The following is a 15,394-nucleotide window of genomic DNA, read 5'->3' as shown; positions in this document are numbered from 1 at the left end:
GTAGGCACATCAGAATTTTTGGGAATGAGCTTTCAGTTAAGCACACTGTGATTTTTAGCTGTTTTGATAAGATAATCTTTCTTTTTGTGTGTTGTGATAGGAGATTTTGCTATTCGGTTTTGAATTTTTACAGAAATCTATATCATATTTGAATTCAAACAGGTGATCTTCTTTTGTTTGTTGCCTATAGCTTAAACTTTTAGTACGCCATTTCATGTGTGCCACGTTTTATGCGAAAGCTATAAATTTCGGTTTTTATCAGTTTTTGTGACTTTAATATACATGTCTAATCATAAAGAAAAATAGTGATCACCTTCATTAGATGCAAAGCCGAGCCAAGATGGCTCCAGTCCGGAAACACGCAGCATATTTTAAAACTGATAGTACAAGAAAAGAATGTAAAAAAGCATATTACCATTTACCAGACAAGAAAATGGTAAACACTAAAGTCCTATTTCACCCTAAAATATTCCAGCCATGTAGACCCCATGAAAATTCACACGTAATTAACTTTGAAGTTTATATTAAATAATATGGTAATGATTAAGAATAAATATTGATGAATACGAAGACCTTCATGTTGAGATCTACTTTGTCTTATTCAAACATTTTACCTAAAAATGAATAATTTATTCATAATAAATAGACATCTTCTTGTCATATTAAGAGTCCAATTGAAATATTGGTCTCCCTCTCAAAAAAAAAAGAAATATTGGTCTTAAAAATTTCTTTGTCATCAAGTAAATGGTAACTCCATAAAAAGACATAAAAGTTTAATATTGAAAAGGAAAATTTTATATATAAAAAGACATTATAATATGGGATGAAATATTACAACTCTTTTTCTCTCAGTAAAAAAAAAGTATCTCCCATCTCTCTAAAAAATTCAAAACTAAACTAATAATTTTAAAGAGATGGTTTTAGCCCCTTAATTGAAAAACTACCTTCTTTATTTTCTCAATCTTTACCTTCTTTCTCTAATAAAACTCCACATAAAATGCTTGAAAACATTTAGATCTGGTGGTAGTCAGAAAATCTCTGCTATCTTTATATAGTTATGACAATCATTTTTCTTTTGAAGAATTTTTAACCTGGTCAAAAAATTTAAAACATTTCTTGATTGGACTAAAATCTCAAATTTAAAAAATCTTTAAAAAAATCTTTATTTTAGATTATTTTAATAATTTGTCTATGATAGTTGTTATTATCTTATTAGATAAATTTCGAATCTATATTGAAGATAAAACTTGAAAAGTTTGAAGTTTCATGAATTGAGGGATTTCAAGATCATAGGTTCAATATTTAAACCTTATTTGTTTTTGGGTAACCTTTTAATGGTTAGAAAATTTCGATTTGATGACTGTATTTACAGCTTCCATTAGAATAGTTCTTTTAAATTATTAAAGAACCGTTAATTTGTATAATTTTTATTATTATTAATGAAAGTTTAGCCTTTAACAAATAAATATAATCAAATAAAAATATAATCACTATAGTCTTGATAAGTATAAATAGTGATATATACTTATTATTTAAAAACTACTTCTTCCGTCTCATATTAAAAGTTCCATTTACTTTTGCACATAGATTAAAAAAATATTTATTATCTATATTTTTTATGTGTTTTTATATTTCGACTGTATTAATAATAGTAAAATTTTCCATAGTGTTTTTTTAAGATGAATAAAAAAAGAGTAAGAAAAAAAAATTATTGGAAAAAAAAATTAAAAATGAAAATGGAACTTTCTAAATTGAACATCTCAAAATAAAATATGAAACTTTTTAAATGAGCGAGTAATAGTTTTTAATTGAAACATATATTATATATTTAATATTTGCACCATCCATATAAACTGAAATTCTTCTAATTAATAACACAAAAATAAAAAGAACACCTTTGAAAGGAGCATGCAACCCAATTTCAATTGTTCAATTTGATATGAACTATTAATATTTTAAAGGTTTCATTGTTTAAAAATACTCCAGCTTTTCGAACTTTTTTGGTTTATGGACTAAACTTTTAAAATCGTTAATTTTAGCCGATTTTCTAACTTTTAGTTTAAATTGTAGCCATTTATTTATATTTGAATAGAGAAATATTCAAATATTGTCCTTCACATTTAAAAAATTTAATAGTAAAAAAGTAAATTGGAACAATATGAAGAAATATAAAGGGCATTTCTGAACCTTTCTCGGATACCGAAAATCCGAATTCTACATTTGAATTTTTTTTAACTCATAACAAAAAAGATCTTTTTCAAGGAATATACAACCCCAAAATCTTGGATTAAATAATTGGCAAATGAACATATGAATAGAGGGAAATTCTTACCTAGTCCCGGTCCATGAATTTTCCATGCACCTATCCAATGAGGTGTTAAAAAATCTAATACAATTTTCTCTCTCTTTCTATTATTTTCTCTTTCTTTTCATTTTTCTAACACCTTATTGGATAGGTCCATAAATTTTTCATGAACCGGGTCTAGGTAAGAACTTCCCATGAATAGATATGCATGGAAATGAGAACATATATTCCACAAGAAGATGCCAAGAAAAGGTAGGAGAATAAGATGGGAAACTATTTGGAATAAAACTCTTTAAATAAAAAAAAAATGAAAGTGATTGGTAATTCATCTCTATATTGTTCATCATCTACTTAAATATAAATAGCTATAGTGTTATCATCAAAATTCTACACCTAAATCACTCACTCTCTCCCTCTCAAAATCAATACTTTTTCATCATAATATTAAATTTCATGATGGATTCTCAATCTCATGAAATCTTTGATCCTTCTTCATCATGGCCATTCTACAGTATCATAAATTCAAATAATTTTGATTATGATCTTACCATAGAGATGGCAGATGTTCATGTTGACACCCCTCAATTTTCTTCTTCTTCTGCTTCATTTTCTACACTGGAGGATACTATTTCTTCAATTTCTAGTTTATCTGCCATGATTCCAAGTTATGATCAATCTGCTCAGTCCCCAGGTTTTAGTGATGATCAGTTACAAGCTCTGTCTGTGGAGGATTTCTTGCTTGACAATGAAGAAATGGAGTTTTTACATGGACAGATTAGTGAAAGTGATGAAAGAATATCAGACTGGAGCCCTGATCCTTCAGTTGAATCAACTCCAATTCAATCATCTTTATTAGTCCTTCCGGGAGGAGAATCGGAACTCGAAAGTCGGTTAGGTGTTCTTCATCTACTCAAAGCTTATGGAGAAGCAGTTGAGAAAAATCTGTATGAGCTTGCAGATGAGATTAAGAGATGTTTAAGTGATAAAGTTAGTTTGGCTGGTGAGCCTTTATTTCGGTTGACATTTAACTTGTGTCAGGATCTTGAAAAACAGGGAGATTATCTAAGACAAGAATCTTCCAAGAATTACGAGACAGCTTTCAGGGCATTTTATCAGATTTTCCCATATGGAAGATTTGCTCATTTTGCTGCTAATTCAGCAATTCTTGATGCTATTCCGGCTGATGGAGAGACAACGATTCGTTTAGTCGATTTTGACATGGGGGAAGGTATTCAATGGCCTCCGCTGCTCGAGGCCTTGGCAAGGCAGCGAAAAGGTGCTGTTAAATTGACCGCGATAAAATGGGAAAAGGAAGATCAGGCTCCGTCAATGCGGAGTTTCGAAGAAGCGAAAAGGAGACTAGTTGATCATGCTAGACAATTTGGTCTTAAGTTGAAGGTGGAGGAGATTGGAATTGATGATTTGGTGAATGAGATAAAGAGAGGAAATAAAAGAAACGGTAAGAAAGAATGGTTAGCTTTTAATTGCTTGGTGGGGATTCCACACATGGGGAGGGTGAGAAGTAAAAAGCTAGTAGAAGAGTTTGTAAGAGTAGCCAATGATTTAATTGGAAATAGCAATAAGGGTATCATTACTTTCGGAAACGGGGACGCATCGGAAACTCTAAAAAATTCCTCAGGTTTCGCCTCATTTTTCGAAGGGAATTTGATGCATTACCAAGCATTACTCGAGTCAATCGAGATGAACTTCCCGAATAATCTTGCAGAAGCAAGGATGGCTCTAGAATGTTTATTCGTGACGCCTTCTGTATCGTCTCGTGGTTGGTTCGAGAGGTGGATGGAGACGAAGGAATGCGCCGATTTGCGGATGGGAGGGTTGGAAAGTTGCAGAGTGAGCAGAGAGAGCTTGGAGGAAGCTAGAGAGTTGGTGAAAGGAAAACAGAGTTTGTATGACGTGAGAATTGGAGGAGAAATGAGCAATGAGTTGATTTTGGAGTGGAGAGGAACTCCATTAGTAAGAGTTTCAGCTTGGAGAAGTTAAATCTAAATTTTTCAGTTCAGTCCATGTAGAGGGCTGTTAGCTGCAGGATTCTTTAAAGTACATATATGTATAAACAATGCATTTATTCTATTGTATTTGTGTAGTTTAACTGTGCAAAAGAAATTATAATAGGAGAGGCTTAAAATGAATTTTCCTTTGCTCTTTTTCCTAAGAGTTTTATACGTTAGAATCAATTATATCAAATTCTATCCATTCAAAATCAAATAGGTCTAAAAAAATTACTTATCCAATGAGTTTAATTTTTTAATCGACCTTAACTTCTCAATTTAAATTTATTTAATCTGATTTTAAATTCTTTTAAATCTACTTGACTTTTTTAGTGTTGCAACAAACTAATCTGCCTATGTGCGGCTTGGTATTCAACTCGAGATGAGCTCGGCTCGAACTCCTTTATTAGTCTAAATGAAGAAGCTCAAACTCTGATTTCGTTCATTTATTTGAATGGGTCAAACTTAAACTTAGTAGCATCCAGCTTATTTACGTTCACAAATAGTTCGCTAGCTAACTAGATTACGAGCTCATGAGATGATTTGTATATGAGCACGATTGAAGGGTTCGTAAACTACCACATATTCAAGTAAACAATGTAGTAAAATTACATAGTTCTTAATGAAATTTGTATTTGCTCGTTTATATAATAAATGAGTTCAGTCACGTTTAGATGCTAAACGAGCTAGGCTCAAGATCGGCTTCAGCTCGTTTAGGAGTTTAAATGAATGAGCTTGAGCTCAGCTCGTTTTAGGAGTTTAAATGAATGGGCTTGAGCTCAGCTCGTTTAGGCATTTAAATGAACGAGCTTGAACCTAGTTCGTTTAGACGTTTAACTAAATGAGCTCGGGTTGCTTAGGCGTTTAACTGGACGAGCTTAGATCGTTTAGACATTTAAATGAACGAACTTGGACTCAGCTCTTTTGAGCACTTAAACGAACAACCTCGACTTGTTTAGCACCTAAATGAACAAGTTCGAGGTTGGCTTCCTAAGCACCTAAACGAAGGAGCTCGAGCTCGCCTAGTTTAAAATCTAAATAAACAGACATGAGTCAGGCCCGAACAGAACATGAGCACTGCGAAATTTAAATAAACCGAGCTCGAGCTTGCCTCATTTAGCACGTAAATGAACAAGCTCAAGCTCGCCTAGTTCAAAAACTAACTAACAAACATGAGTCGGGCCCAAGCACTGCAAAATTTAAATAAACCGAGCTCGAGCTGTATTCAAAGCTCAAACCGAATTTGAACCGCACGTGAATAACTCAATTCATATAACAAGCTAACATGAACACCTTAAAATTCAGCTCGATTAACAGCCATATTAACTTTTATTTATCAACATCTATTTAATTCTAAGATACAATTTTATGTACCAGAATGGCCCTCCTGGTTAACATACTACTACATTGATAAGAGAGAAAACAAACCAATTCAACACGAAGTAAACAATCTAAACCATAATCCACACACTCCATCAGAGCTATTAACAATATCAACACAAAATAGAGATAAATAGTGCAGATTGTATATAATATTAGGTAATAGTCATGATCACAAACAAATATCACATTCATTGGATTATATCAACTAAAACTCTTAAGACCTAAAGACATTGCTAAAGCACTCATCTCCCATCCAAAGACGAAATGCTAATATCCTTTTCGAGGTAAAAGACCTACCTGAAGTAAATGGAAATTTGAGGGATATCGATGTCAACGTCCTCATCGTCCTCGCAAGCAACAACAACATCAAAGTGTCTTCTATATGCAGGTAATTCAGCCTTGCCCACTTCCCTAGCAAGGTCAACCAACTTCCGATCCATGCGATCTTTGTGCCTAGGGAACATGCTATTGAAGAGCAAACAACTGCCATAAGAGATGCTGTAAGCATTTAAGCCCTTGTTTTTTAGCCAGTCGAGAAGCTCTCGCAATGTCGGATTGTTTCGGATAATCCACCTGTCCCACACCGTCCACCGCATGTCTTGGTGCTTGATCACCTTAGGTGGCACGGGCTCAGCCATAGAGAACAAAGGTAGTGCCAAGTTGGCAAAGCTGTTCCTGTAATCTTCCACTTTGTGTCCGCCGTCTAAAACCTTGTAGAGCTCCAAGCAAACAAGACCAGTGGCCATAGCAGTTGAGGTTGCGATTGCTGGGATGATACGACCGGCAATGAATTTAGCCTTAAGCTTGTCAACTTCAGGGATACCATAATTTCTTGCCCTCATATTTGCAAGTCCAGCTATGAAGTCCATATGATAATTTGTGTCATCATCCTGCACATGGAAATAATCACACATGTGGTTTTAAGCACATGCAAAATTCATAGCTATCGTGTCCTATTAGCTATACCAGAGTGAAAAATAGATATCAAATGCTATATAATGCATAAAGTTTACAGAAAGAGTCCCACGTAGGTAAATTTTCAGAAAAAATCGAGGCGGAACATAGATAGTTTTTCACAATATTTCAATAAGCTTAACGAGTCGGAGAATTCAAATACTTTATATCAATGAAAGGTTTATTTCAATTATAGCCAAGTAAAAAAAGAAGGTGAGTCGTATATTTTTCTTTTATTTAAGTTGTTGACAGATCAAGTACTCCCTCTATCCCATTATAATTCTAATTGTCAACTTCAATTTATATTATATTTTTAACTAGATTCTTTCATTTTTATCCTCTTCTATTATTAACTTTCAAATAATTTTTTTAATAAAATGTGGAGTATTTTAAAGTGATAAGAGGATATAAAAATAAAACTATACTATATTTACTTGCCAATTAAAATGGTTCAGAGGGGGTATTTTTTTACATGAATGCCATGTCATAATAGCTTACTCATTTAAATAAGGGTTATTGTCAAAAAAAATCACGAAATTTACACGTTTTCTCATTTTAATCACACAGTTTAAATTTTCTCATTTTCATGCACGAACTACCACTTTTTCCCAAATTCATGCAAGGCGTTGAGGTGGCACTTATTCATTGGTGTAAAATGAACTCCACCTCAGCGAATTACACCAATGGAGTCGTGACACCTCAACACCGTGCATGAATTTGAGAAAAAGTAGTAGTTCGTGCATGAAAATGAGAAAATTTAAACTACGTGATTAAAATGAAAAAACATGTAAAATTGGTGAATTTTATGACATTAACCCCTTAAATAATAATGTTAATTTTTTTTTACTCTCTTTAAAAATCTCACTGCATAGGATAAAAATCTAAATGAATACCACATTTGCAAAATGTGGGTCCAACACAGCTGTCATGTCAACAAAAACACACCTCCCCCAGTCAAATTTTATAAATAGGCTACAATTAAAACAAACAAAAAAATCAAATCAGACTAAAAATTGATAAATTAAAATTTTTAATAGAATTGATAATAATCATAAAGGTTTCAATTATTTTAAACCAGTATGCCATTTCATTATCAGAATGCAATAAAATACTAAAATTTCTTCTTGACACATAAAAACATGCTTGATAAAACACATGCCAAAAAAAGGCAGGCAATGCACCCAGATATGGGTTTGACAGTCTAATAACCCTCCTTATTCGTAAACCTAAACCGCATAAAAAGGTCGCTCTTGATAATCACTAACAATAAAATTTACTAATACATCACCAATAACCTAATAGTGACAATGTCAACTGGGAATCAAATAGAAAAACTACTTTCTTCAGAAAACTCTTCAAGCCAGAAAATATGTTTTGTTGCAGGAATTCAGATTTGTAAAGTCAGGAAAATTTTGATAATTTTTTCATTTTCAGAAAATCAAAGATTTTTAGAAGCATCTAAAAGGGTTGTTTTAGTCATATTTGTATCCTCATTGGATTATAAGTAGTTTAATTCCTTATTTTGTTTGAGAGTACAAATTTATAATATGATTCGGATTAGTTTTTTTAGGTCCTTAGGTTTGTAGAATAATTTCTCTATTTGGAGTAAAACTAAAGATCAGTGCAACTACAATTCTGAATATTCAATTATCTTTTCTTTTCCTTAGGTGTGATTTCTACTAAAAGTCTAAAACTATATATTTCTTCTATGGTTTCTCTTGCTTCAGCTGAATTTACTAAAAGTAAGTAGAATAGATTTGTTATATCTGTCCTACATCAGTGAGGTCATATCTTTATGTGCACAATTAAACATACCATGATAACAAATCACCAGCCATCAAAACTATCCAATACTATATGAATTTAAGATCAAAAAGATTTTGCAATATAGATCCCAAAAAGACTCTACATCACAATATTGAAAGAGAAGGAAACAAACCTTTTCAAATTGAATTGGATTCATCCTGAAAGCAGGGGACAACTGCTTATGGCATTTCTCTAATTTCATGATCAGCTCATCAATTACAGCTGCATCATCAAATGATGAAGCAGGGAGGCTTGTAGCTTTTTCATCAGTTTCAATCTTCACATTCTCCTTGGGCTGAAAATCAGGGACAATCACATTGCCAACAGCATCGACAAACTTCTTAGGATTCTTAACCCAATCAGGAATGGGTATGCCAAATGTTTCTGCCCGGAGGATGGATGCTGCCATAACGAATTGGAGGTGACTAACATCATTATCCGAAAATTGGAGTGCCCGGGGGAAACGCTTTGGAGCAGACCAGAATGGCGTTCCACTACTGGTTAATGCATCCTCAGGAAAAGTAAATGTCAATTGCTTAACACGGTTGCCAAAATAATCTTCAAACCTGGTTCCAAAAGATCACACGGTCAGTAGCCTGGTTAATAAAAATGAAAATTAATAACGAAAGCTACAGTAAAATTGACAAATAAACAAAAAGTACTTAAGACGAGCCCAAGTGATGCAGTCTTGAAATTCTAAGCATCTCTCCTTGTCAAGGCACTCCAGAACACGCTCCAAGTTGTCTTTTGCCTGAGCATCACCAGCATTTTTCATTGCAGACATGTATTCCCTTGGGTTGTTCAAGTAGGCGTTGGCCTCACCAGGTGTCTTCTCGAGCAAACCCTCAAACTCAGATCGAGCCCAAGTCAAGCAGTGATCTATATTGTGCGGAAATGAGTGAACTGTGCACATAGGAGCTTGCTTTTCAGGTGGATCTCGTGAGGCACCGTAATTTTCAGTCAGGTGAGGAATGACCATTTGAGTGTTGCACTTAGCACCTAGAGTTCCTGATTCCAGAAGGGGCTTCTGGAAATATAGGCACCTTGAATCAATGTAAAGCCTGGCATTGACATTATCCAGAGCATTTAAAACAACATTCAGATTCTCCCAAAAGGTATCGTCAAATACATTCTCGGTCTCAGGGCTAGCACGGTTCTGCAGAGCTTCAATTTTGAGATGAGGATTAATCACTGCAGCAGCTGAAGCAGCAACAGTTGATTTGGCCTGTCCAATGTTCCAGTCTCGGAAGAGAAACTGCCTGCTAAGGTTACTCTTTTCAATAACATCATCGTCTGTAATGGTCAGCTTTCCTTTCTGACCACAAGAGACCCCCATCAAGGCTAAATTCTTCAAGAATTCGCACCCCAGGGCGCCAGATCCAACCATAAAAATGCTAGCATCTGCAAGTTTTTTTTGAAGCTTGGATCCAAAGACTGATATTTGTGCATCATATCGGCTATTTAACGGCTTCAAGTCTTCAGGATCCAAAGGCTCTGATGGAAGGGACTCGACTGAGTCAAAGTAGAAAAACTGTCCACAAAAAAGATGGAAAAAGAATATAAGCATAGAAAGAGATGACAAGTAAGTAGTTTTGAGAAATGACAGGCGGTCCTACAAAGACTTCACGATAATACTCTATTGAAAGGCAACAATTCAAGACATTGTAAATATTTTCAAATTTCAACCAAAAAAGATTCAGCAGAACTCCATCCCTCGTTAAGATGTCAAACACCATAACTCAAAAGACTACCTGATGAAGTGGATGGAATTTCCCAGAGCAAGCCTTCACAACTTCCTGTCCAACAATGCCACCAAACATAGCTGCCATGGGATTCAGCACAGCCTTAGCACCAAATGCAAAATGACGAAGAAGTTTATGATCAATCTCTTCAAGCCTCCCATCTGCCGAGCTATCATTGATGCTGATAAGCAAAGAAATAAATTTTTGAGCTTCCTCCTCCGATCCAGCTACAGGAAAGCGTCCCAACTCTGAAATAAATTTGTCCAGGGCCTGAAAAGCCAAGTGCAAGAGTGGTGGACGATCAAACTTGGAGAAGTCACTGAGAAGGAAATCCCCTGGATCCTTTAGTGCCTCCCGCAATGTCTTGAAGTTCAACGCCTTATGTTCCTTCACTTGTGTCACAATACCACCTCTCATATATGCACCACAGTTTGTTGTGTCTTCATCAATTTGGAATGAGTAGGGCCTTGCATTCTTGACCTTTCTTGGCTTTCCATCATTCAGTTCTGTCATTCCTTGAACTTCAGAGAAGACAACCAAATCTCCATCCTGAAACTCGAGCCTCTCGTCATCAACACAACCCACAAGAGCAGGATTATCATTGCTGATGGAGGCAATTATGCCTGTATGCGGGTCCTCACCATCAACATCAAGGACCATAAATTCAGGACCAAAGTCACAAAATACACTACCAAAAAGTCCCCGTACTTCAGATTTGATGAAGGCAATCGGAGGCTGATGATTGTGACAGTAATCATCAAATTCAACTGCTTTCTCTAAGCTGATCTCAGTGAATACGACAGCCTGATAAGCAGAAATGCATGCCAAAGTTACGAACAATGTGATCTCAACAAAGATAAATAGCACAGTAAACAGTTAGTTGAACATGTGAACAATTATTCCCTTAATGGAATAATTAAAACGAAATTTGAAACATCTAAACATTGCAAGCATGCCAATGTTTTAACCAAAGTTGGCAATGCAATTAGTAATTAAAAGAACTAAGCAACAACATTAGAAGACACTATCAATGTGTCACAGATAAGCAAACAGCTAATTGCCGTCACAATCTGTCTTATTCAAAACTGCGAAAAGAACAGTCTACGGTGCTAAGAAATAACGATGAGTATACTGAATGAATCTAATAGAAGTAGCATTGTTGAATACGCAACAAATAATATCTGTTCATACATATATTTGCACATACAAGGTTAACATCGTTTTAGACAGAAACAAACAAGTGACAGTATACATAAACTCAAACCCACACTGATCCTAGTCGATAATATCATAATAAGTTGGCATACCATGTTATGTCTGCTAAAATTGTAAAGCACAGGCACATGAGAATAAATTCTATGAATCCGCATAGATGATAGAACACATGAGTCAATTCAGAGAAAGATAACCTGAAAATTAGAGAGTGACTCCTTAGTCAATTCAGAAGTTAAAGTAGAAATAACAACAGCGTTATTCAATTCTTGTAGCTTCTGAACCGCAGCAAGGGCTCGATTCTTCCCGACATCGTCTTCGGTAAACACAAAATTACTCGATAAATCCCATAGCTCAACAGCTCCAACATCATGCAAGGTCACTGACTTCACACCAGCCAGTACCAGATTCTTAGCTGCGGCAAAACAAAACTAAATTAAAAAAACAAATCAATTCGTTTTTTATCATAATAACAGATCAGTCACAATGATCTAAAAAACATACCAATCTCAACACCGAGGCCTTGAATCCCCGAAACGAGAATATTCGACGCGAAGAGTTTCCGCATAGTCTCACGGCCGTATACGGCAAGCTGACGGCTGTGGAGATCCTCATCAATGTCCATAGGTTTTCCGTTACCTAAAGTCATGATCGGCGACGATTCAACAGCCTTATCACCGCTGCTGTTGTTGTTGACAGCAGTACTCTTAGCGTTCCCCGTGGTTACAAAAGCGCCGGTCGCCGTCGCAATCAAATCGGAACCACAATCGGAGAGGAGGCGCGGTTTTTTATGGAGAGAATCGGTGGAGCTACCGGTTCGGATTGGCTTCGGTTCGTGTTCTTGTTTTCCTTCAACAACAACCTCTCCTCCACCACCTCTCTTGCTAGGAAGCATATAGTGCGGCGAACTGTTCGTCATAATTAAAAAAATTTAAAAAAAAAATAACACAGCTTAAAATTAACGCAAATTAATATAAAAAAATTTAAAGAGAATGAGTGAGAGAGAAGAAGAGGATACCGAGTGGAACAAGAAAAGTAAGGAAGCGATCGGAGAGAGCGGAAATGGATTCGGGTTTTAGGGTTTGGGTGGATCAGGTAAAGATGGGGAGATTTATAAATGGTGAGATGGGAATCGGGTCGGTGTGCGGGTGTGGGGGTTCATTTCATGTGTAGTGCGGGAGACGCAGTACAGATGGAGGAGAGAGAGATTGGAGATAGTATTGTTTTGTTGTTGTACAGACGAAAGGCTTTTCTGGGCTTTTGTGGGCTGGAAAATAATGGGCCTTAGAAGATGGGTGGGTTGAATTGCACGGCCTTTGGTTGCGTGGCTTTCTTGAAAAAATTAGGAAAAATACTCTCTTTTTAAAAATAATAGAATTTCCTACCTCAAAAAAGAAAAGATAGAGAAAATATATCACCCTTTTACTATAATTATTTTTTTACTCTAAGACATATTTATATTATAATTATACCTACTTTTTATTATTATTTTACTCTAATCATATTTCTTTTACTCTAATTATATACTATCTGTCACTTTTTTTTCTCTTTCTCTTTCCTTTCTCTTTCTTCTTCTTTCTCTTCTCTGCTTTCTTTTTTTTTCTCGCCACTTTTCTTCTTCTTCTTCTTTATTCTTCTTTTCTTCTCCATTTTTATTCTTTTTTTCGTCATCGTTCCTTCATCGATCCGTTGTCGCTCCGCCATCGTTTCGTCGTCGCTCCGCCGTTCTTTCATATTTGATTTTAGCGATTTTTTTCTTAATTCGTGGTGATAAATACAATTCATTTTAACTTTCAGATCTAAATAAATTAATCTTGATTTTTTTCAATTTTAGATCTAAAAAGATGCATGAAAACGATTTTATGATGAAAAAAACGATTTTCTGCAAACAAAACAGCATCTGATTATCATATGAGTATCACCGCATTATCATCACATTATCATAACACTGCAGAAAAAATTATTTTTTTTATAAAAAAACAGCCTCTGATTATCATATGAGTATCACTGTATTATCATGTAGTTATCATAACATTGCGGGAAAAAAAATTCTGCATAAAATAATGTTTGATTATAAAATCGTTATCATGATATTATCATATTTCGTTATCATAACATTATCATATGATACCGAGATGATGATATTTATAGTATCAAGATGATAATGTTATGATAATATCTATGATTATGTTATGATAAAACAATATTTGATTATCATGTCAGTATATTATCATGTTGTTATCATAACACTGCAGTAAGATAACTAGATGATAATGAAATATGATAATGTTATGATAATATCTACGATTATGTTATGATAAAACAGTATCTGATTATCATCTCAGTATCAGTATATTATCATGTTGTTATCATAACGCTGCAGTAAGATAACTAGATGATAATGAAATATGATAAGATTATGATAATTGGATGATAACGTGCGCAAAAATATAATTACAGAAGGATTTATGATAACCAGATGATAACGGAGTAAAATCATAAATATTTTTAAACCCAGAGTAAAAACATAAATCTGAAAAAAAACGTGAGGTATTTTCTGCAACTTTTCTGTGTTGAGGTAAAATGTGCAAATATTTTCATTTTTGGAGTAAATACCTAAATTTCCCGGCTTTCTTTGCTTGTGCTCCTTCTCGGGTTGACCGTATGAAATTGCAGTAGATGGTTCTATGAAACATCTCTATTGTTGTGGTAAGTACCTGGAATTTTGTTATGGCAAAGTTCATAATTGGTCTAGAACTTTTTTATTTTTGTAATTAAGTCTTCCAATTTTAGTTTTATTTGAATCCTTTAAAATTTAATATACATGAATGGCAAACTGAAAAAACAAATTACAAGTATATTCTTTTGGACTTAATTGCTTTAAAAATCATGAATTTTAGCGTGTTTTTTTAATTTTAATACGGATTTTTAATTTTGTTAATTTAATACATGAAATGACCATTTTTTTTATAATTCGAAACATCAAACAATTGTGTATTGATGTACACATCATAGCAGATATTGTTTTAACTTCCACATCAACAATTTTTTGACAGAAAATTGCTTGGTGTTTTGAATTACAAAAATTTGAAAATTAGTTAATATGTGAAAATTAAAAATTTGTGTTAAAATTTTAAAACATGTTAAAATTCGTGATTTTTCTAAAACAATTAGATCTTTCTTCTTATGCAAGGAAGTGGCTGATCCCAAATGAATAAAAGAGAAATGAGCAGTAATAACTTTTGAGATCAATTGAAAATCAACCTAAATTATATGGCAGATCATAAGTTTTGATGAAAACTGTATTAATGAGGAAGGTTAACAGTAATATTAAGAGAAAAACAGTTTAATTATCTAAGACCCTCAAGTTTAGCAGTATTAATGAAGACGGAAAGGCCAAACCGTATTTTTCATAATAAAAGGGGCTTAAAACGTGTCAGGCCTAATTTTCTCTTGATTCTAACGTATAAAACTCTTAGGAAAAAGAGTAAAGGAAAATTCATTTTAAGCCTCTCCTATTATAATTTCTTTTGCACAGTTAAACTATACAAATACAATAGAATAAAGAGAAAATTAGGATAAATACTCCATTTTTAAAAATAATTTGATTTCCTACCTCAACAAGGAAAAGATAAAGAAAATACCTCACCTTTTTATTGTTTTTATTTTTTTACTCTAACACATGTTTATATTATAATTATGCCTAATTTTTATTATTATTTTACTCTAAGTGACAACTGTCACTTTTTTCTTTTTTCTCTTTCTTTCTTTTTTTCTTCTTCTTCTTCTTCTTCTTCTTCTCCTTCTTCTCTGTTTGTTTTTTTCCACCATTTTTTTTTCTTCTTTTTCTTTTCTTCTTCTTTTCTTTTCCATTTTTATTCTCTTTTTCTTCGCCGCTCCGCCGTCAATCCGCCGCCGCTCTGCCATCGTTCTACTGTTGCTCTCCGTTCGTTTCATATTTGATTTTAATTTTTTTTCTTAAT

General features: G+C 34.0%; 2 protein-coding genes across 2 annotated transcripts; one reads left to right on the top strand and one right to left on the bottom strand.

The window, feature by feature from the left end:
* Window positions 1-2,654: 2,654 nt before the first annotated feature.
* LOC126678267 (protein NODULATION SIGNALING PATHWAY 2-like) lies at window positions 2,655-4,409 on the top strand. Its single transcript, XM_050373169.2, has one exon. It carries the CDS (start codon window positions 2,759-2,761, stop codon window positions 4,304-4,306), a length of 1,548 nt encoding a protein of 515 aa, XP_050229126.1. The 5' UTR covers window positions 2,655-2,758; the 3' UTR covers window positions 4,307-4,409.
* Window positions 4,410-5,818: 1,409 nt separating this feature from the next.
* On the bottom strand, window positions 5,819-12,618 carry LOC126675247 (ubiquitin-activating enzyme E1 1-like). Its single transcript, XM_050369885.2, has 7 exons — window positions 12,430-12,618; window positions 11,916-12,319; window positions 11,609-11,826; window positions 10,209-11,003; window positions 9,120-9,988; window positions 8,591-9,023; window positions 5,819-6,587 (listed from the first exon to the last, which is right to left on the bottom strand). Exons 2-7 carry the CDS (start codon window positions 12,304-12,306, stop codon window positions 5,991-5,993), a joined length of 3,303 nt encoding a protein of 1,100 aa, XP_050225842.1. The 5' UTR covers window positions 12,307-12,319; window positions 12,430-12,618; the 3' UTR covers window positions 5,819-5,990.
* Window positions 12,619-15,394: the final 2,776 nt, after the last annotated feature.

This window comes from Mercurialis annua, linkage group LG1-X, assembly GCF_937616625.2.
Source record: "Mercurialis annua linkage group LG1-X, ddMerAnnu1.2, whole genome shotgun sequence".
Classification (NCBI taxonomy): domain Eukaryota; kingdom Viridiplantae; phylum Streptophyta; class Magnoliopsida; order Malpighiales; family Euphorbiaceae; genus Mercurialis; species Mercurialis annua.
The sequence above is the reverse complement of the archived record's forward strand: the minus strand, read 5'-3'. Positions and strand labels throughout refer to the sequence as shown.

Coding starts and splice junctions, on each gene's coding strand:
- LOC126678267 (XM_050373169.2), top strand. CDS start 2,759: ATGATGGATTCTCAATCTCATGAAATCTTTGATCCTTCTTCATCATGG.
- LOC126675247 (XM_050369885.2), bottom strand. CDS start 12,306: ATGCTTCCTAGCAAGAGAGGTGGTGGAGGAGAGGTTGTTGTTGAAGGA. Junction 9,024..9,119: donor ATCACTTGGGCTCGTCTTAA/GTACTTTTTGTT, acceptor TTTTGGAACCAG/GTTTGAAGATTATTTTGGCA. Junction 6,588..8,590: donor ATCCAATTCAATTTGAAAAG/GTTTGTTTCCTT, acceptor TTCCATGTGCAG/GATGATGACACAAATTATCA.